Source organism: Octopus sinensis, linkage group LG17, assembly GCF_006345805.1.
Source record: "Octopus sinensis linkage group LG17, ASM634580v1, whole genome shotgun sequence".
NCBI lineage: Eukaryota > Metazoa > Mollusca > Cephalopoda > Octopoda > Octopodidae > Octopus > Octopus sinensis.
In genome coordinates, this window is record NC_043013.1 from 25,475,989 (window position 1) to 25,503,751 (window position 27,763).

Sequence of the window (27,763 nt, forward strand, 5' to 3'; positions counted from 1 at the left end):
AAAAAAAAAATTTTTAACTGAGGTAAAATAATCAGGTTATTTTAAAATTAATCAAGTGACTTTTTTTAAGCCAAATCAATGCCATTGTGAAACAGAATCACTGAATTATGTTGAGGTTATAAAATATTAGCTAACATGTTATATAAACTGTCGTTTCAGACAAGGTTGGAAAGAAAACTATAACAGAGACAGGTTCAAGATTCCATGAAAAAATACTTTTGCAAGAAAGCTTCGTAAAAACATCATTTAGAAAATAATTTCAAAAAGCTTTTGTATACTTTGAAATCTAAACAAAAGCATTTCTCAACCATTCACGACCAGATGTTTACAAGACAGTTCCATACAAACTATAGTAAATCAATAGTCTTTTGTTACAAAAGGTTTGTCCTCATTATTATTTTTCTTAAAAAAGCATTTATTTTAAGGGAAGTGGTTCATAAAAATGTTGCTAAATAATACATCATTATTTAGTATTGCTCAGTCAACACATATGGCTAAGCACCTTTAGTATAGAACCTTGGCAAGTTCAACTTAGCTTTTTTTATTCTTCCAAAACCAATAAAATGTATTTGTTAGTTGTTGAGTCTTTCTGTTCAGGTGTTTGCCTTATGCTGCGTAAACATGTGGCAAATACCTGAGCGTATGAAGATACCTTTTAAGCTTAAACAAGCAGCATGTCATGTAAGTTCCAGGTGTGACTATCTGAAAATGACAGTAAATATATGTTACCTGAAAATCTGCAGCTAAAAGTAGATGGTCTCCATTTTAAAGATGGCAGTATTTTGCCAAAATAAAGTTGGTCTTTTACATTAAGTAGCAGAGAATGACTATACAGACTCTCCTTCACTAGCCAATAAGTACCTGAAGAATTTCTAGGATGTCTTCTGTTTGCAATCAAAATTGGCCTTATACTTGATATTTTTGTGACCATATTTCTAACAAACTTACATAATGCCTTTGTATTTTAATTTTATTAATGATAAATAAGAATTATGAAAAGCTTAAGGAAATAACTAACATACAACATAATGAAATCCAACATTTTTCATGTAACATGATGTTAGTCCAAGATTTCAAAATTTGAACACTTCTAATAGAGGTAGTTATGGGCAGGTTGGTGTTGAAAGGCTTCAGAAAGCAATCATTACATAATACAATTTACAACTGTAAAAGAGCACACATACCTCTGTTAGGGTGTACCATCATAACAACATCTTCACAAGATTGATAGTGTGAACTGCGGCTACGATGAGAGCTTAATTTGTTTCCAATACTAGAGTCTCCTTCTGAAATAGTTGAAACATGGGAGCAGTTTCGCTTCTTCTTCTGAAAGTAAAACAATTCATATTATTTATTGATTTATTTGATTTTATACTTTGATTTTCTACTTTAAAAATTCTTTAATCAAAACCACTAAAGTTCTTATGGGTTCCTAAAAGGCCAATACCCCAGGCTCTGTTTCCATGGTATTTGTTTCTACTCTAGGCACAAGGCCCGAAATTTTGAGGGAAGGGGCCAGTTGATTAGATTGACCCCAGTACGCAACTGGTACTTAATTTATTGACCCCCAAAAGGATGAAAGGCAAAGTCGACCTTGATGGAATTGAACTCAGAATGTAAAGACAAACGAAATACCACTAAGTATTTCACCCGGCGTGCTAACATTTCTGCCAGCTTGCTGCCTTCCTTGGTATTAAACACTTAAAGGTATCTGCGGAACTAGTATGATCATTGCATATGATTTTCAGAGATATGCATTTTCATCCTCAAATTAGGTGAACAGAAGTAGAGAACAAGCCCACTACACGCTGACAGTTCACCATAGAGGCTACCAACTTCATCTTGTAAAATATTCTGTTGCAGAAATGGTGACAAATGCAAAGCAAATGGTTACAGTCAAATGTTCCACAAAAAATAAATTAAGAGAACAAACAATTTAATAGATATTCAAAAAACATAATGCTAATGTTAGTTTGTGTGTGTGTGCATGTGGATATATACATATATATATATATAGGGTAGCCCAAAAGTAGGTATACAGTTATTCAACTGTCTTTTTCGCATACATATATTAACAATTTAGGTCTTGATTATAAAAAAAAATATGAAACCATTATTCTATGCTAATTTAGTTAATATTGTTAACCTCCCTTTTCAGTTTGCAAGATAGAAATTTAAATGTAATAAAATGTTTTAAAAGAAATTTAAAGTGCCTACGCAATAAATGTAAACCTACTTTTGGGCCACCCTGTATATATATATATATATATATATATATATGTATGTATGATCATTGTTTAACATCTGCCTTCCATGCTGGCATGGGTGGAACCGTTTGACAGGAGTTAGCCAGGCAGAAGCCTGCACCAGACTCCAGTCTGATTTGGCATGGTTTTCTACGGCTGGATGCCCTTCCTAACACCAACTGCTCAGAGTGTAATAATGGATACTTTTACGTAACACTGGCATGGGTGCCAATTTGTGTGACACCGGTACCTGACACGACTGTGATTTTGCTTGGCTTGATGGGTCTTCTTCTCAAGCATGACAATGCCATTGGTCATTGACTCCAAGAGGCCCAACACTTGAAAGGAACTCAGCCACTTTGCCTCTATGAGGGCCAACACTCTCATACACACACACACACACACACACATATATATACACACACACACACACACACACATACATACACACACATATATACACACACACACATACATATATATAAATAGCTAAAACACTGCCAGCTATTTCTCCCACCCCACTCCCCTTAGCCAATCTTTACACCAGCATCTTACACTGTATCAAGTGTCGCAATGGATAGTGTAGATGTATAGAAAATAAAAAGATGTGATAATAGACAGCCAATCTTTACACCAGCATCTTACACTGTATCAAGTGTCGCAATGGATAGTGTAGATGTATAGAAAATAAAAAGATGTGATAATAGACATACTACACAAACTAACAGGAAAATGCCAAGAAAGTGAAGTTTTTTGCAGACATATAGATTTGTATATACACAGAAATGAGAAACGAGGACAAATTTACCTTATTTCTTTTTTCAGTACGCATTAATGTAACAATTGTCATAACTCTTTCCATAATGAAAAAAACAACAATTCCAAGCAATCCAACCATTCCTTTTAAAATGGAACTTCTATCATGAGGAACAGAATGAGAGTCGTCACACTGACTATGATCATGGTTATTTACGAAAGCCTGAATAGAGTTTTAAAGAAAATGTAAATTATCACGAGTATGAACATAAAATGATAATGAGAACAAATGGACATAAATAAAACACACAATGCCCACCAAGCCTCTAAACTTCCCTTGTTAGTTTTATTTCTAATATGTTTATAAACAGAGATTTGGCATGAAAGTAGAGGGCAGTCTTCTTACATCAACACAAAAGAGTGAAGGGAGTGACAAATTTTCTTTCTTTGACATACTATGCTTTAATTACGATGTGAAAAGTGAACAGTTAAGCCAAACCTCCAGGAACTGTCATCAACAAGTAATTAAATGGTTATGGGATGGATGAAAATACAAAGTTCATCATCATCTAATGTCTATGTTCCATACTGGCATGGGTTGGATGGCTTGAGAGGAACTGGCAAGGTCAGGAGGCACACCAGGTTCCATTGTCTGTTTTGGTTTGATTTCTACAACTGGATGCCCTTCATAATGCCAATCATTTTACAGAGTGCTTTTTACGTGGCCCCTACACCAAAGCCTTTTAAATTTGAATGTTCATATCTGAATAGGTTCTTCTCAAGAAGAACTGATCATTGCTTTTCATAAATGTTGTCATCATCAGTTGATTACCTGACACTGTAGCATTTTCACCGTAAGGCTGTTTAAAAAGCCTAAAAGTATGCTTATTGCTTGCTAAAAATGACAAGATTTCTTGTAAAAGGAAAGCTATGCCTTGTCTTTTAGCATGAAGCATATAAAAATTTAATCACTATCTTCAGACCATGCAAAACGGTTGTCATAAATACCCCACTCTAACAGGATAAAAAAAAAAAGATTAGAATAATTCAAAAATCAGTAAATAAAACAATGCTGATGGTACTTCATGATCTGCACAGAAATGCATACATTTCATCATCATCATCGTTTAACGTCCGTTCTCCATGCTAGCATGGATTGGACGGTTCGACCGGGGATCTGGGAAACCAGAAGGCTGCAATATATATTTACAAGAATTATTGTCCCAAGAGCAGTTCATGATCACTTCATATACATTTTATGTTTGTATGGTAAAGATAAATTCCCTGGACAATTTAGATTTGCTTCAAGATAAGCTGTAGCTATTAAAAACTAACCTAAGAGAAAAATTTTGAAAACATTAAATCTTGATTTTTCTCTAACATGTTAGAAACAATTAAAATGACAAATAACAATGAGAGACTAGAATTATACATACATGAGGTAGTAGGTGAAGAAGTGCATCACCGGAGAGTGCTCCAATAGCGACTGCTACTAACCACTGAAGCAGATGGTTATAAAACACTCTCTGCATAAATGGAATTAAACAAACACCAAATAACCCAACAGAGCTGATACCAAGTACTGCTAAGAAACTCCACAGCCAGACTGAAATAAAACAAAACAAAAGTTAAAACAATAACATGTATGAAAATAATCAATGTGTCACTAATCGTATCAAATATTGAAATAATATGCGAAAGGGTACTACCTTCATAAGGTATATTGGAAACAGTTCGTGTTGGACATGTAGTGTTGTGTTCATGACTAGCGTCCATGTGTCCCGTGTGTTCATGATTATGGTCATCATGATTATGTTGATGATTGTGTTCACTATCGTTATGATGGTTACAGGCTTTGCTATCAAGCTGCTGAAGGAAAGCTGGGCATAGACTGATAAACTGTTCTGAAGTCAATTTATTGGTGTTAGTGAAATGGAAAATAGACAGGTAGTCGGTCAACGACATACACTACAAAAAAAAAAAAAATTAAATTAAGTTAGATTTCAAAAAGTTTAAAAAGCAATATATAGAAGTAAAATGTGAAAAGAGAAAATAAACAAAGGGAAGCAATTAAAAAAAAAAATCACCATCCTCACCAAAAGTGATGATTATCTCTCTTGAATATTTGGTATCTTTTTAAATATTGTCTGCTGTTTCGTCCTTACCAGTCGCGGGTCCTATATAGGAACTGCAGCCCCCCCCCTCCATTTCCACTCAATATTATCGATAACGCTCAATATGACGAGTCCTTTTTTTCTTTAATGCTTTCTTTATACTTGTACATTATATAATCCTTAAGCTTAATGCCAGTAGCCATTCCCTAGTTTATGAAAAGAAATACAAAAATCCTTGTATAGAGCTATGCACTTCACAATTCCAGTGACGCAGTGTTTGGCTGTTGTGTGCACGCTCACATGTTCTAGATAGGAAGCTTCACACTAGGGACAGAGAGCACTACATGAATGACAGTGCCAGGTGTTTCTTTTTGACTCTGCATGTGTTGTGCTGAGAAACGTGTTTATATTCTTGAATGTGATAAAGTGTAGAATTAGATTATTATCCTGCTTCAGACTGCAGTGTTGCAGCTAGGATTTGAAAAATAGGGCACATTTCCCCAGCTTATTTCGTGATTTAGGAGGGATTTTTGAAAACAAGGGGGAATTCAGTGGTGTTCAGTGAACAAATTAAATACATTACCCGGCAGTGGCAAGTTTATGTATAAATTTTCTTTTTATATGTTTGTTTCCTTTTACACAATATTAAAACAATGGCTAGAAATTTTCTGAAGCAGCACCCCACTCCACTAATTTTATCAACAAGCTGCCACTGGTCCCTACATAATTTACTCTACAATTTTGATTTACTAGAAATAACAGTCAAATTGCAGCTCAAACCACATCACACTGCCTTAAAAATGGAAGAACACATTGGATAATGTAGTTCTGGGTATGCTATACTTTAAAATTAGACAGGAGGGTCATAATTAGAATGCTTTCAGTCATTCCACTGAATAAGAAGTAGATAAGCATCAAACATTACAAACTATTCACTAGCTTGCTGCATGTCGTTTAAAACCATCTGAGAGTGAAATTTAAAATGGATTGGCTTTCCCCAGAGTCTATGGTGGAAGCTCATCGACAAGTGAAAAGAACACATACATCTACAGGTGTTTCTTAACATTTTTGGCTGTATTCTCCTCGATACAATTTCACCAATCTGATTTCAATTCACACATAAGTAAAATAAAATGTAAAAAAAACAAACAAACAAAAGAGCCTTTATACAACACAATTTATTGTACGGCAGTCTTAGCATTAGTATGCTGGCATCACATAATGAAACAGCCACTACATTCTTTGAAGTGGTTGGCATTAAGTTGTTTCTATACAGCCATAGAAACCCAACCAAAACAGTCGACTGGAGCCTAGTATAGCCCTCCAGTTTGCCAGCTCTTGTCGAGCTGTCCAACCTATAACAGCACAAAAGACAGACATTGAAGAAATTGAATCATGCAAATTCAGTAAATAATGAAAATAATTTTTAATCAAAAATCAATTTCGCCCACAGGAATCTCTAAATTCCCCTTTGTTGAATCTTGAAATTTCCCCTTTGTTCAGAATTGAAAATCTAATGTATCTGAGGGGGAAATTGAAGAAACTCACCAGGACCAGGACATCCTGGCTAGATTACTGTCCACTGAAGTGTCTGCATGTATAGAATATCATTTGATAAGGCCACACTTGGCCCATAAATTCAATCTGTTGTGTGTATAAACTGGCTAGACCTGGCCTCTCACACCAACCCTATAACATCAAAATATTGATGCTACAAGATAATGAATGATTAATTCAAAACAAGCATTACATTTGATGGAATAATCTGAATGCTAAAGTGTTAATTAATGTTAATGATGATTAACATTAATTGCTAAATACATATTTAATCTTGCTGCAAAAAATATATGTATTTTATATTCTAGTATAACCAGTCCACTCAAAAAGTACCTTGGATCATAGGGTGACATGCCGTGCATGAGGAGACCTATCAAGTCAAGTACATCAACAGCAATATCAAATCAAATGGAAATTGTAGTTGTGACCCCCATGCTGGTAGCATGTAAAAAGCACCATCTGAACGTGGCTGATGCCAGTGCCACTTTGACTGGCTTCCATGCTGGTGGCATGTAAAAAGCACCATCCAATTGTGGTCAATGCCAGCTCCTCTGGCCCCTGTGCTGGTGGCACACAAAAAGAACCCACTATACTCTTGGAGCGGTTGGCGTTAGAAAGGGCATCCAGCTGTAGAAACACTGTCAGATCAGATTGGGGCCTGGTGCAGCCACCTGGCGCCCCAGACCCCAGTTGAACCGTCCAACCCATGCCAGCATGGAAAACGGACGTTAAATGATGATGATGATGAGTATGGAAAGCAGAACTTTTTCTTTTACATCCCTGCAATTGTGATACAAATTATCAACAACAGTTACATTCATTTAAGTTTTCCAATACAAGGCTACAATGGCCATCTTACACAGACTGTATGTAGCTTTAATAACTAATAATTTTTCATTTTAGATAATCAACAATGTGTTGACTGATGTAAATGTTGGTTGATTGGTTGGTTAGTCAGTTTCTTCCGTCAGGCTTGGCTGAGAAAAAAGAAGAGAGAGTAAAAGACAGTTAACATGAAAGGCACAGGATGGGTGCACATACAAAGCTAAGTGGCATGCAATGAATAAAGGAGCACTATATGAAGCGGGTGCTGAAAAGTTCCTGGATTTAAGGGTATCAGGAAAGGCCTGGTCAGAGACCCAACCTTCTGAGTTCTTTTACAGGGCTTAGAACAACTGAAGGACCATTGCAATGAGTGAGTGAATCTGAGAGAAATATGTTGAATAAACTCATAATTAACTGATCCTCCTGTATTTTCTTCTACCTAAAACCAGGAACTTTTCAGCAATCCCTTTCAACACAGAGTAAGGGAGAAAGAATCAGAGATTGAGGAGGAGGCGAGGTGGTAAATGGCAGAATATTTATGCAAATGAGAGATTTGTTTGATTAATTTTCCTTTAATCTTTTATCCTTTCCTAGTTTGTCATTAGACTGCAGTGATGCTGGGGGACCCCCTTGAAGAATTTTACTTGAACGAATTGACCGCAGTACTTATTTATGTTTGTAAAGCTTGGCACTTATTCTGTCAGTATCTTTTGTCAAACTACTATGTTACAGGAAGATAAACACACAAACACTGGTTGTCAAGTGGTGGTGGTGGTGGGAGGACAAACACAGAGACATATAACAGGCTTCTTTCAGTTTCCATAGACTCATGGAGGCAATGTGACCGATGCCCATGGTGCACAGCTGGCATGTAATAAGCACCTTTTGAGTGTTGGGCCTCATGGAAGCAACTGGTACCCATGCCGGTGGCATGTAAGGAGCACCTGTCAAGTGTTGGGCTTCATGGAGGCAATGTGGCTGAAGCTAGTGTGGCATGAGTGGCACCTGTGCCAGTGGCATGTAAAAAGCACCTTTCGAAAATTGGGCCTCATGGAGCCAATGACCAATGACTGAGACCTTTGGCAAAATGCTGTGCTTGAGAAGATCCTATCAAGCCAACTGAAATTGTAGTCATGGTAGATACTGGTGCCATGCAACTGGCACCTGTGCAGGTGGCACGTAACAGCACACATTACACTCTTGGAGTGGTTGGTGTTAGGAAGGGCATCCAGCTGTAGAAACCATGCTAAGTCAGACTGGAGTCTGGTGCAACCCCTCGGCTTACCAGCCCTGGTCAAACTGTCCAACCAATGCGAGCATGGACAACGGATATTGAAAGATGGTGATGATGATAATGATGAAGGCTTTGGTCAGTCTGAGGCCATAGAAGATATTTGCCCAAGGTGGGACTGAACCTAGAACCATTTAGTTGAGAAGCAAGCTTGTTAACACAGTGCCACTCCCTTAAGGTAATAAAACAGTTTTCTTTTGAAAATTATTATTCATTAATTTGATATTTCGTTTTGGTCAAGAATGGAAGGTTTGTTATGGGACAGTGAGTTTGGTGTGCTGACAGATTCCCCCACCCCTCACCCTCTGTCAGCTTTTACGGTAAGCATTCAATAGTTTCACTCCCTACTTCTTTAAATAAATTGGCTGAATATTCCACACATGTGTACCCCTCGAGTAATTCCACAACTGAATCACCATGACAATACAAACTAAAGAGTTGGTTCAATGGATGGACTCTCACAGAGTTTTTTTTGTCTCATTGATTCCATGCACAAAACTCTCATTGACTCGAAATTATGTTTGGCATGTTATAATTATTAAATGAACTCCTTATCTACCCAGTTAGACCTGCGACCACATATTGTACACACACACACACATTATATTGCACATATTCTTTTACTTGTTTCAGTCATTTGACTGTGGCCATGCCTTTAGTCAAGCAAATATATCCCAGGGTTTATTCTTTGTAAGCCTAGTACTTATTCTGAAAATATTTACTTTTTTTTTTTTCAAAAAAGGCATCACCTATAGTTTTTAAGTTCATAGTGCCACAAAATTGGCCAAAATCGGTCCAGGGTGGGGGCGTGTGGAGGGGAGTTATAAAATAAAAAATTTTCAAAAGATTTTTTTTGTTAAAAAGGTGTTCCAGATCATTTCCAAAGGCACTGTGAAAAAAAATCTAAAAAATCCACATCAAAACAGAGAAATTCCAACTTGCGTTTGCTACTTATCTCTGATGTCTGCCCAAATTATTTCCCACAAAAATTAGTCATCACTTACACAACACACAAATCTGTATGTACATGCAGGAGTTATACATTTCACACACATGCACATGTACACACTCACACATACATGTGTATATATATATATATATATATATGCACACAAATTATATATCATTATCATTTTCAACTTTTCCATGCTTGCAAGAACCAGAATTTATGTCAGTAGATTTCCTACAGCTGGATGCCCTTCCTGTCACCAGCCTTCATCTGTTTCCAAGCAAGGAAATATTTCCCCCATTATGCAGAATACTAGAAATGAATGATACCGCTTATATGACAGTGACACTCACTCACTACTTTGATGTGAGAATGACAAGGAGACACACAAAATAAATGTTGTGTATGCTGTGTCAAATGAAGGCACAGACTTAACATTTTGGGTAGGTTCCCTCTGTCGGAGAAGAAATCTAGAGAGAAAGGTAGCAGTGTATATGTGTAGTAAAGAGGATGGTTACCAGAAATAAGAAGCAATGATGATTTGTGTCTCCATGAAACTGTGTTGGATAAGGTGTTGCATGAAACGGCAATATATAATCTTTTTATCTTTTACTTGTTGCAGCCACTGGACTGTGGCCATGCTGGAGTTTAATCAAACCCCAGCATGGCCACATTTGTGTGATTAAACAAGTCCCCCACCTCCATTATTTTGTTTTTGAGTCTCTTTTACTGAAGCACTAAGTTACAGGGACATAAACAAACCAACACCAGTTATCAAGCAGTGTGGAGGGGTAAGAAATATAGACAATTTCTATATATCAAATTCTCTCACAAGATCAGGGCTATGGTAGAAGACGCTTGCCCAAGGTGCTGTGCAATGGGACCGAACCTCGAACCAGCCTGATTCCAAAGCAAGCTTCTTCACCACACAGCCATGCCTGTGCCAATGTGATATCCCTTTCCACCAAAATCATATTTCATCATACATATATGCTTGATAATAAGGCAGTTAGGCACTATTTTAAGGTAGTTGACTATTAACACTTTAGCATTCAGATTACTGTCAAAAGTAATGCTTATTTATCCACATTTTTTTCAAAAACGGATCCTCAGATTTTCTTGCAACTTTGAGATTTCAAAGATGTGATTATTTGTTTTTAGAACAACATTACAGGGTAGGTACAAGAGGCTGGATCTAGCCATTTAAAACCTAAAACAAATAGATTATTTGGGCTGGATCTGGCCAGTTTAAATGTTAAAGGATTAACCTGGAAGCAACCACAATTTTCCTTCTTTAGTTGCTCCCATTCTGATAATGTTATCAACAGCAAAACAAAGTATATAATTCTGTTAAAACAATTACTGCATTATCATTATTTTTTCATGCATCAAAGAACATTTGCAAACGAGTCTCCTAATTAATTACTCGATTTTAAATATTTACTGCTACTTCATCTGATAATCTAACTTGGTTGTTCCTATTAAGCATGTAGTGAAAGCGCATAGCTTAATGGCTAAAGTCTCTGGCTTAAACTCTAAAGTTGTGACTTCGATTCCCAGTGACACATTGTGTTCTTGAGCAAAACCCTTTACTTCACGTTGCTCCAGTCCATTCAGCCTGCAATAATGTTTAGTACCTGTATTTCAAAGGGCCAGCCTCGTCATACTCTGTGACACACTGAATCTCCCCGAACTACGTTAAGGGTACATGCATCTGTGTAGTGCTCAGCCATTTGCACATTCATTTCATGCACGGGCTGTCCTATCGATTGGATTACCTGGAACACAGGTCATCGTAACCAACAGAATGCCAATATTAAGCCTGCAGATTTTCTTCAGACTTTGATTTATTTTCTCTTTCAACTTGAAAAACACAACCTACATGTACATTATTCATTATTTACAACAGATGGATAGGTGTCCCCACCTTGTTTGTTGTTATCACAATGTTTTGGTTGATATACTCTCCAGCCTTCATCAGGTGTTCTGGTGGAATTTTCGAAGCCAACCCTTTATTTGACTAATGGGGTACACTGTTCTCATTCCTAAGGTATGTTGCTGATGTTATTTTTCTGTTGATATTATTTTTCAAGTCCCTGCCTGGGATTGAATTTAGAATCCAAGGGTTAGTAACCCGTGCTCTTATTCACTGTGCTATATGCCCGTACCTTAGCAACATACCTCAGGAATGAGGACAGAGTACCCCATTAGTCAAATAAAGGGTTGGGGTTGAAATTCCACCAGGATACCTGATGAAGGCTGGAGAGTAAATCAGCCAAAACGTGTTAACAACAAACAAGATGAGGACACCTGTCCGTCCACTGTAAATAATGTACACAATTCCTCATCCCAAAAATATACAAAAGTACAACCTAAATGTTTCTATTCATTTTGAGAATGACCAAAATTTGAAAGTAAAATCTTTTATCATTTATTGGTTTCAGTCATTGGGCTTCAAAGAAATTTTTAGTTGAATGAATTGAGCCCAGCACTTGTATCCTTTTAAAGCCCAATACTTATTCTATTGGATCCTTTAGCGGAACCACTAAATTATGGGAATATAAACAAACCGACACCAGTGATCAAGTAGTCGAGTGATGGTGAGGAACAAAAACACACACGACAGGTTTCTTTCTATCAAATCCATTCACAAGTCTTTGGTTGGCCTGGTGATTTAGTAGCAGACACTTGCCCAAGGTGTCACATAATGGGACTGAACCTGGAATCATGTGGTTGATATCCAGTTCTTTTCATCATTAAGCTGACATTTGAAATGTAACTGCTTAATAAAAGATTCTTGCATAACATTATAAAGGACGATTTGAATTTAAATTAGAGCAATTTCAAGTGGGTAGGTTTTTCTTTTGTATCAAAGAAGCAGATATGGTCACAGCATGTTGCAACTAAAAGAGATAAAATATAAATAAATAGGGCTGAGGAGGATCAATGATGGATTATTAAGGTGTCAGAAACTTGGCTGAACTCATGAGCTGCTATCCTATTGCAACAGTGATGCAGCATTAATCACAAGAATAACAAACTCTGCTGTGCATATCTGACACTGGAGTAAGAAAATGATTTTGTGATACTTTGCTGAATTAGCTAGAAACAAATAAGTGTTTTTGTAGTTTATATTCCCAGTTTGAATCCTCTTTCACAGCAGAGTGGATCAGTTGAAAATTTAAATGTATCAAATATATTCAAAATATTCTAAAATGCTTTATGAAACATAGAAAAGTTGAAAAAATATTGCAGATATTAAAGAACAAAAACAATCATTAAAGTAGGATTAATAACATCAAAGCAGTTGATCACAAATTTTTTAATTCATTAATCTGAAGAAAAGGGACACTGCTAATTGTTGAACTGGGTCCTTCTAATCTGGGTGATGAGGGAGAGCAGCAAGGAAATTTGTGAAAAATTGGTAACAACAAAGCATTCTTCAGCAAAGGAACAATTTAACCCTTTTGATACCAACCCTTGAGGCAATCCCCTACTTCTATGACAGAATTTTTTAAATTATTTAAATTAAGAACTTCCATAAAAAAAAATTCTTGTTAATTTATGTTCCAAACACCAGTTTAATAATCCCTTTTATAATAGGCACACGGCCAGAAATTTTGGGGGTTGGGGCTCGTCAATTACATTGACCCCAGCACTGAATGTACTCATTTTATCAACTCTGAAAGGATGAATAGCTAAGTCAACCTCAGCAGAATATGAACTCAGGATGTAAAGATGGAAGAAATACTGTAAAGCATTTTGCCCAACACTAGTTTAATAATAGCAAATTCATTATTTTAAAAATTAATTGAATTTGTTTAATGTACTTCAAAAGAAATATGGCAACAAATGGTTGGTATGATTTCTATATAATTGTAGATGTATTATCTACACACATATTTAGAACTTCTTGTTAGACAAATGTTTCATAGGAGAGTATTTTTCTCATATTTTGCAACCTAATTGAAGCACCAGTATGAAAGCAGAAATTAGATATTTGATTAGAAAGCCACCTTTTGTGAAAAGCCTTCTAACAATAACTGTTGAGTCTTTTTCAACCACAAAATACATTCCCCCACTACTCAAAGTTATGTGCCAGCAGCTTAGCTGTTTGACATATTTCCCACATATCTACAACCACTCCAGCTACGACACTACAACTGTTACCACAAGTTGTTAGTACTGTTATAGGCTTTGCCAATATCCAAATTGCTGTTAATTCAGGGGGGAAAAAAATCAACACAATTTAGGAATTTTGAGATGAGTCAAAGAGCTAAATAAAATGTTCACTGAACTCAAAGTACTACAATTAAACTGACTAATATACTACAATGTGGTTTACTCAACACAGACCCAACTGGGGTTTCTCAATAACACCAATAACTAAATGTTGCACAGATTTTTTTTTCTTCTTCCCCATGAAGCTAACCTTAAAATAACATGTACAAATTTCCTCTCTTCAGCCTCTCCTATTTATGGAAACCTTCATCCACATGAAGACAGAAGTAAAGAAATATTTATTAGAACACAAATTCATCAATAAAAACAGAGAAATTCCTAGATACTGCAACAATTAAAAAGAAGACAGATCAGTAATTAGTGCTTCACATATCAGCTTAAATCACCTGTCTGCACACTTCTGCCTCACTCTCTTTATCTTTTAGTTGTTTCAGACAGGAGACTTCAAGAATTTCAGTCAAATGAATCAACCCTAATATTTAGTAGTTTTTTAAAAATATTTTTTGAATCTGGTATTTATTCTTTCGGTCTCTTTTGCCAAACTACTAAATTATGAAGCTATAAATACCCCAGCACCAGTTGTCAAGTTGTAGTGGGGTAAAAACACCAACATACGACAGGCTTCTTTACGCTTGCCCAAAATGTCATGCAGTGAGACTGAACCTGGAACCATGTGGTTGGGAAGCAAACTTCTTACCACACAGCCACACTTACGCCCATAAAATGATTTCATGAGTGGGTGCAACCACAGTAATGTACAAATGAATTTTGTTAGTCTGCGTCACTGAATTCCAATGTTCTGAAGGAAAGCTCCAGTTAGATTTATTTGTTGCAGAATATTATACAGTGATGCTCTAACAAATGAAATGATTCCAAGATTCACTCTCACAGCATATTCTCAGTTTTCCTTCAAATTTGTTTGGAATTATTGATCTCTGAGGATTTGGAATACAGATGAGTGAGATACAAAATTGAATTTCACTGGGAATAGGGTGCAGTTATCTGATATTTATCAGCACATCGACCCAAGAGTTGAAATTCAAAGCCAATACAAAATTCAAATCCAGAATATAGAGGGACAAAAAAACAAACTAAGAACTTGGTTGCTTCTACTTACTTTCTACCATTATGTATCATTATTTGACTGATCTTTTAGTTTTTACTTGTTTCAATATTGGACTATAGCCATGCTGGGACATGACATTGAAGGGCTTATTTAGTCAAACAAATTGAATCCAGAACTTAGTATTTTTTTTAAAGCCTGTCTGGTACTTATTCTATTGGTCTTTTATGCTGAACTGTTATGTTATGGGGATATAAACAAACCAACACCAGTTGCTGAGTAGTGATGGGGAACAAATGCAAAAGACACACACACACACACACACGTGTGTGTGTGTGCACATGATGGATTTCTTTCAGTTTCAATCTACCAAAGCATTTCACAAGGCTTCAGTTGGACCAGGAGTATAATAGAAGACACTTGCCCTAAGGAGCGACAGGCTAGGATTGAACTCAGAGCAATGTGGTTGAAAAGCAGGCTTACCATACAAGTATGCTTGCACTATCAAAAGGTAAAATGTTGAAAATCTTTAATAATAAATTAGACTTGAAAATATTGTGTGATGGTAAGTCATACAATTATTTTAGTTCTTTGAGCACCAGCAGGGAGTACAACAAATAATCTAGCACAGCCCAGCCTTTGTGGCACTGAGGTTCAACAAAGCAAACTAAGAAAATATTCAAGTATATACTGTAATAGGGAACTGTACCAACATGTGAACAAAATTTTAAAAAGTGGCACTCTGTTTCCAGTAGATCCTATCAATGGAACAGCCTGCTCATAAAATTTAACATCCAAGTGGCTGAGCACTCTACAAACATGAATACCGTTAATGTAGTTCTCAGGTGACACAGAATCTTTTCTACTCTAGGTACAAGGCTTGAAATTTTTTTAGGGAGGGGGCCAGTCGATTAGATCAACCCCAGTGTGCAACTGGCACTTAATTTATCGACCCGAAAGGACGAAAGGCAAAATTGACCTCAGCAGAATTTGAACTCAGAACGTAAAGCATGCCACAGAATGCGACAAAGTTGACTCTATGAAATACAGGTACAGTTCATTTTTATCAGCTGAGTGAACTGGAGCAATGTAAAGTGTCTTGCCCAAGAACACAATGTACTGCTGGCTATTGAATTTATGGCTTCATAGCCAAATACATTAAACACCAAACCACACATTGAAATAGACATATAATTTAAGCTGATGTTTAAAACATAAAACTACTTCAGAAAAGGTTCTCACATTATCATCATGGAAAGTTTTAATTTAAAGAATAAGAATTTAAAACAACTTAAAAAAAAACAAAAAATCAATGAAGCAAGTATGGTAACTTGGGCATTCAAATAATACATAACTGATGTAAAGTGTAACTTTTTGATTAAAATTGGTACTGATGAACCAATGAGGTGGAGGGGTGGGCGGGCTTCTACAATGTTACTTACCCTGTTGGAAATAGCAGCCAAATCTCTTAAATTGCATTTCTCAAATTCTTTACACACAGAAAAAAAAGGGCAAGATGGTCATGGCAGGAATACCTCTGAGCATAGGCTGACCAGGAGCCAAATATCTGACCTCTTCTAGCATTAATTACAGGATGATAATTTGAATTGGATATTTTACTTAAACATTTTCAAAATCTAAATCCAACAGGTTTCATTCGATTAAACTGAATAGAATTTTGAATTATTATTTGCAGTCACATCACTGAAGACTGTCTCCGAGTTAGCTTCTGTCATATTCTGGGGAATAATTATCATCTATTCTTGAATTGCTTTTACTGTTTAGCCCCAAGTGAGTCTTAACCATGACCAAAACATGGCAAAGTTTACTTAAGACCACATTATCCTGTGTTCTTTAATAAAAGATCTGAGAGATCTGACTTATTTATTGCAAGTTAAGCAACCACATTGAGGTTCCTTGATGGCTCATTCTTTGAATTGTAATTAGGTTCTTGTGGGGTGTTAGCAGTGAGATTGTTTTAAGCAGCTCAACCAGTTAACACTGAATACAATAATTAGTTAAATTAGGTGCAAATGTTATGAATCCTACTATTTAGCATTTAAACAGACCATATATTCCACCTATTTTATGTTCAAACTGACAAGATCAGGCCTCTCACACCAACCCTACAATATCATTCTAAAAATTAACAGTTACTTCATCAAAATCTCAAAGCTACAAGATAATGCATGATTCATTCAAAACTGTGAATAAATAAGCATTGCATTTGACACAAAAAACCTGAATGCTAAAGGGTTGTGTTGGGGACTAATCTAGAACTAAATGAGGAAAAGGGGATATATTTTAAAAAAATTAATGGATACAAACTTGAAATCAACAAGTCTTGTTAATTCCTTTCCTTCATATTAAGCTTAACCATTATTGACACACACACACATTTACATTATTGTAATCTCTTAAAATTTGAAAGCATTTGTCAATAATGATGTTTGATTTAGATAAGATAGTGTTTTAACATTTAGTGACAGATGCAGGTGGTTTGTTTCAACAAAAGCATTAAAAGCTACTTGTGAAATGTGAAGACGAGTTACCTTCGTTGAAACCAAAATAATATATGGCTTTGATTAAAAAAGACTACTTATATTGGTAAATAGTCAGTTTATAAAGAAACATATATATATATATAAGAGATATACATAAATATATATATATATACATAAATATATATATATAATACTTCCACAGTACCAACTTAATCTTTATTTTAAATGTCATATGGTATAGGGTACTTTAAATTTAATCTAAAATTCTCAGAGAAGTATAATATTATAGCAGGAATAAATTAATATTCTGAACATTGGTAAATCAAGAGTGTGAGATGTACCCTTATTCTCTTTACGAAATGAGATGTTAATCGACTGATGCAAAGTTTCAGACGTAGCATGCAATTTCTTTGTAACAAAAGATCTACTCTCTCAAAGTAAGATTCAGACGGAGAATAAAAAAATAATAATACGATACTGATCTAAATGAAGAATATTTTTAAAGGTTGAAAAATTATGAATCTGAACAGCTATGCCAGGATCCTCACCACCATCGCCGAATTGAATGCTAAATGTTATGTGATCAGTTCTGCTTTAAGACATTCAATCTTACACATGCACGATTAAATATGAATGAAAAGGATGCATGCAACATTCCGTCGGTTGAGAAAACCAAATATCTTTAGCTGATTAGAAATATCTCTGAAGTTATAAAGAACTTGGGATTCGTTCGAAGTAACTTTTTAATGCCTTTTTCTTTTTTTGTGTGATTTTTTTTTATTGCTTTCGAGCCAACTGCTGATGGTGTGGAGATACATATAATTTTGATGGTGTTAGTTTATTGCTAACCAGAGTTTCGCCTGGAGGTGAACAGGCTCTTGTGGTTAAGAGATACGCACACACACACACACACACACACACACATGAATGAGAGAGAAAAAGAGAGATTTAGCTTTTAATCCACTTGAAAGGGTCAGTCCTTGTATTTTAAAACAGTATATTGACTGAAGATAATAATGTGGAGGTAATTTTTTTTGTTTGTGTCTGTTCGCATGTGTGTGTGTGTGTGTACTACACACACATGTGCTCGTATGCGTATGATATACTGGTGTTAATATATTGTATAGTAATTAAGAAAATAATAATAAAAAAGGGGGGCACTTCATTTGCTTTTAATACATGCATATATGAGAAAATTTAAAGTTTGTGTTGCAAAATATTGCCGACTTCGAAGGGAAGAAAGAATAGAACAAAGTGGTAGCGGAGAAAAAGGTAAAATAACAAGTGAGCGAAGAAGGAAAACAATAAATGAAGATATAGAGAGAGTGGATAGAGTAAAGAAGTGAGTCTAGCTATGTACATAGAAGGTTAGTAGTAGAAAATATGTAAAAGTAAGAAAATGTGAATATTACCGCTGATGATGGACGGTTGTTGTTTTTCCCATTGTTGTTGGAATCAGTTGATATGTGACTAGATACGTGTCTCCTGGAGCGAGCACCTTGAACAGAATTCAGCCCTTCCGTGCTGTCGACAAGTGTGGAAGCTTTCGAAGAATGAAGAAAAGATGGATTCGAGGGGACAGGAGACTTGGAAGTTGCGGATAACAAATCGGAGACATTCTGGCCAGTTTGAAGGCCGAGGCTGTAAAGTAATAGTTTCAAACCGTCTAATGTCAAAGTGTCGGCTTCGCCGTATTTGTCAAAAAGAATTTTTATGTAGTGTAAAGTAGTGTTCCTACTATGGGGTAGGGAGATTTGGTGTTCGGAATCGAAATTAAGACTAGTTTTCTCATAAGATGGGGTACTTTTTTGCTTGTAATTGTCTTCATGTCTAGCATTATGCGATGATTGTGGTGGTGGCGGTGTCGTATTTGGTGACGGTGGTGGTGAAAGCCGGGTTTTCTCAGATTTACTGGGAGAAGAAGGCGACAGAAGCAAACAGAAGAGAAAACATAAGATGCAATACTTTCCAGTGAATACCGGGCACATTGTCACGGCTGAACAGCTTAGTCGTAAAGAAAATTTTCAATGTAATACAAATTAACACGCTTGGAGAATATTTTTCTTTTTCTTCAACTAACAAATAAAAGACATTAATGAAAAGATAAAAAAATAAGGTGTTCAAATTATTTAAATAAAAGGAAAAAAATGAAACAGACTGAATTTTTTTTTTCTTCTAAACATAAATTCACATCCTCTCCAAAATTAATTAAACAATCAATTATTATTATTATTAACGTTTTTTTTTCTTGTTGTTTTTTTCGCAAAATAAAACAAATTGAGAAGTTGGGGAAAATGAAGGGGTGGACTGCAATGTAAATAATGAGATTTTGCTATGTTCTTGTTTGGAATTTTCCAATAAAAAGAAGAAACATGTTCGTTAGAATACTCCGAAATATCAAAACGGGATCGCTGTGTTTAGTTTGTTGCGTTGGATAGGTCCCTATGCTGCAGACAAAATTGAAATGCGGGTATATAGCAAGTTTGTGTATCTATTATATATATTATCATCATGACCCAAATTATTTACATTTGAAGGTCCCGGTTGAAATTTTTCTAACACATGGCCTTTCACGTTTGTTTTGGGCCGTGCGCAGAGAAGACGTGAAAAAGCAATATGGCGACGGATTCACATTTTCCACTGATTTCACATCCTGGGCCCTCACACGTCACATGGCTACCTCACTTAATCAATACGCAGGTTCGAATTTACTCAGCACACACCTACCAACGACGATCTTTGAATAATAATAATAATAAAAAAAAAAGAACCAAACACCCAGCGCTAACTTAATATTATATCTGTATATAAATATATGGAATATGTATTATATGAATGGACTTTGTTAAGTAATGAATACATTATTTGTTCTCATTTTTTTTTTAACGTATAAATAAAAAAATAAATTTGTAAACAAATCTGTCACATTTTTTTGGCATTAGCTTGCAGTGGCTGCAGGCAGCTTTTAAGCTCTTACTGCAAGTGTAAATATAACTAATTTTACTTTTCTTATTCCCATAACGGATGTTGTCTAAATCCAGTTAACTTACTTCGGCAGTTAACAACAATAGAATCGTTAAATCAGCTCGACATTACGCGTTCGCGTCTTCATTTTCTCTTTTTTCGTTGAAGAATCTTAACCAGTTATTTTTCGGTGCAGTCACACACGCACACACACACACGCACGCACACTCACACGCACACGCACACATACATACGTTCATACATACACCATACGTATACACACACATATGCGCACGCGTACATGCATATACAGCTGTGTGTGTGTAAATGCGTATGTGTATGTAAACATATACATATAAAACACATACATACTAACGCTTACACACATAATACTGTGTATAATGTACACACATACTTGAAAAATACACAATCACACACATGCATACATAATATACGCACACACACACATATACAGAGTTAGAGAGAGAGAGAAAAATACATATACTATACACAATGTATGTATGTACACACACACACACACACATATATATATTATATATATATATATATATATATATAATATATATATATATATATATATTATATATAAACCTATTTGTATGCGTGTGAGTGTTTGGGTATGTGCACACACGCACACATACATGCACACACATACACGCGTTCGCACACACACACACATACACACACATATATATATATATAGAGAGAGAGAGAGGGGGGGAGATATTTTATCTTTCACTTGTTTTGGTCATTAGACTGCGGCCATGCTGGAGCTCCGCTGTGAAGAACTTTTACTCGAATGATTCGACTCGAACATTTCTTTTTTTCAGAGCCTAGTACTTATTCTATTGGGTTTTGTTGCGCCGAACCGCTAAACTACGGGGACGTAAACACACCAACACCGTTTGCCAAGTGGTAGCAGCAGACAAACACAGTCACAAACACGCACAACACACACACACACACACACACACATTATATTTCGGGAGGGTCATTTTATCTGTCAAATAAACACACGCACTATATATTCGTTCTTCACTTCAGACTTATTTTATTACTGTTCTTATTTTATGTTCTATGTCTGGAAATCTTTCGTCTTACCCCCTATGACCTCCTCAGTGACTCTCCATCCTACGTGTCTCTTCCTGTCCATAAAATAAGAACTAATAAAATAAATCTGAAATAAAGAACGAATATATAGTGCGTGTTTATTTGGGTAAAAAATAATAAATATCTCGAAATATAACTATACTCGTTTCAACACACGGTTTCACATCAGAAATCTTGCAAAACAAATACATAAACGTACACACACAGCAGGCTTTTTTTAAATTCTTCATACCAAATCCACTCACAAGGCTTTGGTCAGCCGGAGACTATAGTAGAACTTGCCCAAGGTACCACTCAGTGGGATTGAACGTGGAACCATGTGGTTGGGAAACAAACTTCACTGGAAAACTGGGAAGATGTGGCCTTCACATATTCCCATCGTTTGTCGACACGAAGCAAACTTCACTGGAAAACTGAGAAGATGTGGCCTTCATACATTCCTATTGTTTGTCGACGAGGTTCGTCGAAAGCTTCTCATCCTAAAAGGCTAAAAGAAATAAGGATCATAAGGGAATTATTGCAATAATCGTTTTTATTAAGCATTAACCAACTGAGTTAAATTGGGGACTATCCTCTCTCTACCAGTATTTTATCGTACTTCTAGACAGGATACCGTATTCAACATCCTTTTGTCGTGCTTCTGGTCAGGATATCGTATTCTAGCATTCTACATCCTTTGTTCACATTGGTATGATGTAAAGGCACCAGGCTTTTCTGGGGTACTTGATCAGCGATAGACAAGCGTGCTATGCAAGGGGAACTTGAATTTTCACCTATTAAACGCAGCGATAATCAGAATTAAGTACAGGTTTTATGGATTTGCAGCGGTGATTCGAAACCGAACCGCTAGGTAACCGGTCAGACATCACGATCGAACCACAGTAGTTTCACGTGATCGATCTATTAAGCAACCAAGCAGTGTCAAGCCTTCACGTGATTCAATCTTCTAGAATTTTCTTGTACCCTATAAAAAGTTTTTTTTTTTTTTTTTGCAGTAATTACAGAATGTTGAGGTAACTGTGCGTTGTATCTCTATTCTTACTACATCCAGACGATTACGACAGATGGTCAATAGTAGACAGGAATTTTGGTCGCCGCGAATATAATGCAATACAAATATAGAACAATGAGTTTCCAGTTGTAATGGGCCACCCAAAGATTGCTTGTCATAACTCTAAGTTTGTCATAAACTCTAAGCAGTGTGTCTCTCCTAGTATGTAATTTTGGCCTTAGCATTTGTAAAAATCCAACACAGTCAAATCTTTATGTGCAGTACTAAAATTTTCTGATAATTGTTCACGGATGTTGTCAGTTTATTTCTTCACGCAGCTCGAGAAATATATTTTCATTCATCGATTCAACCAATTATCACCTCAGACCAGCCAACAATAACACGATAACCCATGGTAGATTTCTCTTGTGAAATGTCTTTTCGTACTTTCTAAATTTGTGAAATATTTTTTTATACTTTCTAAAATGTTGTAGATTGCAATAAATCGTGCAAATCGCTTTACTGGATAGCACACGCACACACACAAATATCATGTATAGCTCGGGGTTATTCGGAGTGAAGCGGAAAATGTCAGGGGTTTTTGGTAGTCAGCTGATTATACTCAATATCGGTGTTCGCGTCTGGCTACGAAAGAGCCTCCGCCCGATCTGCTGGAAATGACTGCTATGTAGCCCTCAAACGACACTTTGGATAATGTAATCCGGGGTACCCTATCCCCAAAGAATAAAAGATGGGACGGTTATAACTGGGGTATCTTCCATCGTAAGTTTGTTCTATAAGAGCTAGTTTAAGGCTAAACCTCAACAGTAACATCTTAAATAAATGAAAGGCTTGTCACAAGTGTTTGAGTTTTGTCAGAGTTGGAAACTGTGACGTTCACACTTTTTGGATTTCATAAAGTACGGCAAACGATTTGTTCCGACAAATGATGAAGTACGACTGACTGTGATGGTGGTGGTGGTGATCAATGTGGAATTGACGAAGAAGAAGAAGAAGCGCCTTCCCTCCTGTTGAAATTGGGTAAAATTGCACTCCTCCACCCTCAAAGTTCTTGTGGCCCCGCGGGTTTCATGGACCACGGTGCTGCAATACTCCTTTAACCGATTTTAGAATGGTATCGGGAAGGAATAGTTAAATGCTACAAGCTAACTCTTAATTTGTTACAGGATCATGTTTTTATCGTCTCTCAAAGTCAAACCTAGTAGGATTCGAACGCAGGTAGCAATGTGAAGTAATCGGTTGGTATACTGCAGAAGTTTATCATTTAAATATAAATGAGCATGTCTAGATATGTAACTATATGCATGAGAATACACACATAAAACATACAAATCTGCACATACATGCATACATACAAAAATACCCTGTTGTTGATGTTGGAATTCTAATGAAGAAGCTTTGGATCTAGGTTAGAAACCAGTTCTTTCTCTATTCGCAAAAAATCTTGAAATAAACTGAATGACATATATACATAAATATGGATAGATGCACACACTTGAGAGTGTACATCGACAGCTCAATCAACTCACTAAACCACATATTTACAAACTCCGAGAATTCTCTTAACTCAAAAAGTCGTTTCACTTTGGTAGGGACTGGCTTGATCTCTCTTAAGAAGAATTCAAATAAAACTCAAAGAAAAAAACGTCCGTCCGTCCATACATCCATACAGCTTCATACCCATTATTATTGGAGCAACAGGGTATATACCAACTCGTCTGGAGCAAAGTATGGTTGAACTTGGGTTCTTGGGGAGAGAACCATGCCCGTCACCAGACTTTGGTGCCTAAGGTTGCTTTAGAATATTCTGGGAGGGCCAAGTTTGTAATAATGTTAAAGTGGAGTTTCGAAATAAGTCTATTACAGTAAATCTGAGAGTGCACCATTGAATGGTGAGGGGACAGTGTCATCCAGTGTAACACATTAGCGATGGGCATGGAGAGAACACAAATCCTTAATTCATATTCTGCAAATAGGCGCAGGAGTAGCTGTGTGGTAAGTAGCTTGTTTACCAACCACATGGTTCCGGGTTCAGTCCCACTGCATGGCACCTTGGGCAAGTGTCTTCTACTATAGCCTTGGGCCGACCAAAGCCTTGTGAGTGGATTTGGTAGACGGAAACTGAAAGAAGCCTGTCGTATATATGTATATATATATGTATATATGTATGTGTGTGTGTATGTTTGTGTGTCTGTGTTTGTCCCCCTAGCATTGCTTGACAACCGATGGTGGTGTGTTTATGTCCCCGTCACTTAGCGGTTCGGCAAAAGAGACTGATAAAATAAGTACTGGGCTTACAAAAGAATAAGTCCCGGGGTCGAGTTGCTCGACTAAAGGCGGTGCTCCAGCATGGCCGCAGTCAAATGACTGAAACAAGTAAAAGAGTAAAGAGTAAAGAGAGTAAATGATCACGATATCTGAGACTATAAGAATCTGCAAGACCTTAAGATTTAAAAGGTGACGGTTAAAACAAAATTCTTTCCTTCATAACCTTGCTAACAAGTAGGTGGCTGGTAAAAATTTAATCTAAAGTAAAAAGAGAAACTGAAGAACATGCATACATACAGCTCGGTTTTGAGAAATGCCATCAATTGACTATTTTCTTTAATATGGACAGAACGTATGTGGCTTAACGACCTACAGTTGTACAGTTGTGGAAACAATTTGCACTTCCAGCAACATGTGGTCAGAGAGCTTATCGATTAGGCTGACATATGGCTTCGTTCATTCATGGAATTTTTTCATGAAGTGCTTTGCTTTCCCGGCTACAAACAGCCATTACTACTACAGGACTCCGTCGGTTACGACGACGACGGTTCCAGTTGATCCAATCAACGGAACAGCCTGCTCGTGAAATCAACATGCAAATGGTGGAGCACTCGCTGAGCACGCCACAGACACGTGTACCCTTAACGTAGCTCTCGGGGAGATTCAGCGTGACACAGAGTGTGACAAGGTTGGCTCTTTGAAATACAGGTACAACAGAAAGAGGAAGAAAGAGTAAGAGAAAGTTGTGGTGAGAGAGTATAGCTGGAGTCGCCACCACCCCACCTTGCCGAAACCTCGTGGAGTTTTAAGTGTTTTCGCTCAATAGACACTCACAACGCCCGGTCTGAGAATTGAAACCGCGATCCTTCGACCACGAGTCCGCTGCCCTAACCACTGGGCCATTGCGCCTCCACAAGCAGCCATAGCATGTGATACAAAGTCGACCTCAAATTCCGCCGAGGTCGACTTTGCCTTTCATCCTTTCGGGGTCGATAAATTAAGTACCAGTTACGCACTGGGGTCGATGTAATCGACTTAATACCTATGTCTGTCCTTGTTAGTCCCCTCTGTGTTTAGCCCCTTGTGGGTAGTAAAGAAATAGATACATAACAGAAATATTAAAAACCAAGCGATGCCTTTGCGTGAACCTTTTTGCAGGGTTAATCCTACTCCCAAACCAATCTTTTATTTTGTACTTGTTTCAATCATTAAAACTGCGGCCATGCTGGGGCACCACCTTGATGAATTTTAGTCGAACGAATCAACCCGTTCTTATTTTATTTCCAAGCTTGATACTTATTCTATCGGTTCTTTTACCAAACTACTAAGTTACGAGGATGTAAATACATCAACAGCTGTTACCAAGCGTGGGAGTGGGAACAAACATAGACACAAAGATACACTCACATAGATCTATATGTGTGTGTATATATATATATAATATATATATATATATGACGGGCTTCTTTCAGTTTCCGTCTACCAAATCCACTCACAAGGCTTTAGTCGGCTCGAAGTTATAGTAGAAGGCACTTGCACAAGGTACCAAACAGTGAAACTGAACTCGGGACCATGTGATTGGAAAGCAAGCTTCTTGTCGCACAGTCACGACCACAATGTATGTATTTGCTCAAAAAGAAGACCTAGACAAAGCCTCAGAGTCTCTCACTTCCAGTTGACTCTCTTGGAGTGCATTCGCTCTTTGACAGGTTTTTCTTTTCGTTGTGCGGGGCGTCCAACGAAAAGTACCCCTCCCTATTCAATCGTGCACCCTCAGATTTACAGTGATACACTTATTTCGAAACTGCAGCATTGTTCCAAATTAGTTTCTAACCAGAATATACTGAAGCATTTCCAGGTACCAAAGTCTGGTAATAGGCCTGTAGCGGCTTTTGGAATATGTAGAACCACCTCGGAGAATAACGGTGAATAACATCGAAGAATAACACCAGAAAGGAAGGAAGGGAATATTGTTTACATTTTTTCATTTGCTCGACAAGTGGTTAGTGAGACAGTAGCAATCGTAGTGACAGTGACAAAAGATTCGCCTGCTGGCGAAGTGTAGACGTTGCGGTGCGTTTAGAGTGGGAAAAAGTAGAGATTGCACTGTGCTGACAAGAGAGGAAGAAAGGATTAAGCCGACATAGTCCTTTCTTGATTTCGGTCGAAAGCTTCTCTTCGAATGTCGAGCGAAGGACGAAGGGAAGTTTGCTTTTGGTCATGCTGACGCACAAGAGGGCGAGAAATGAAATGGTCTCAATTATATATCTATGGCTAGGAATATAGGTCAAATCCTAAAGAAAGAATTGACCTTTCCTTGACCAGCCCAGGTCACGTGTTTCCCATTAATCATCTGGTATGGAGATGCAAGCAAACAACAAGCAGGTAGATTTGGTTTCAAATTTCATGCAGAGCCAAACGAGGCCCTACGGGCCTGACACGGACCCATGCAAGAACTAGTAATAAACCCAGACTAAATGTAAAATGTAATCACCATTTCGAATTGTGCAGTGGGTCATCACAATTGCTTAAGGTAAAAATGAATTCCTCGCTCTTTCGGAAACATCAATCTTCTGTATTGACCGCTTTCCACCACTTTGATCTGTTTTTTGTATTGAATACGTATCGCCACCGTGGGCCACTGCATCGAATACTTTGAACATATACTTCAAACTATATATCAACTATACATGAACTATATATCAACTATACATGAACTATATATCAACTATACATGAACTCTAAGATGTCTAACTCCGTTGTGTATTATAAATGAATTTCTTGTGTTTGACGGCATGAGCTGTCTCTTTTTATATATAACTTTTTTTGATAAGGTTCATT

General features: G+C 36.8%; 1 protein-coding gene across 1 annotated transcript in view; it reads right to left on the bottom strand.

Moving 5' to 3' along the window:
- Positions 1–19,688, bottom strand: part of LOC115220939 (metal cation symporter ZIP14-like) — a 31,588-nt gene extending 11,900 nt beyond the window's left edge. The window contains exons 1-5 of the mRNA XM_029791147.2: positions 18,960–19,688; positions 4,712–4,970; positions 4,439–4,608; positions 3,055–3,225; positions 1,185–1,326 (exon numbers count right to left, since the gene is read on the bottom strand). Coding sequence (XP_029647007.1) covers positions 1,185–1,326; positions 3,055–3,225; positions 4,439–4,608; positions 4,712–4,970; positions 18,960–19,535 — 1,318 coding nt within the window. The 5' untranslated portion in view covers positions 19,536–19,688. The remainder of the gene's footprint in view (positions 1–1,184; positions 1,327–3,054; positions 3,226–4,438; positions 4,609–4,711; positions 4,971–18,959) is intronic.
- Positions 19,689–27,763: the final 8,075 nt, after the last annotated feature.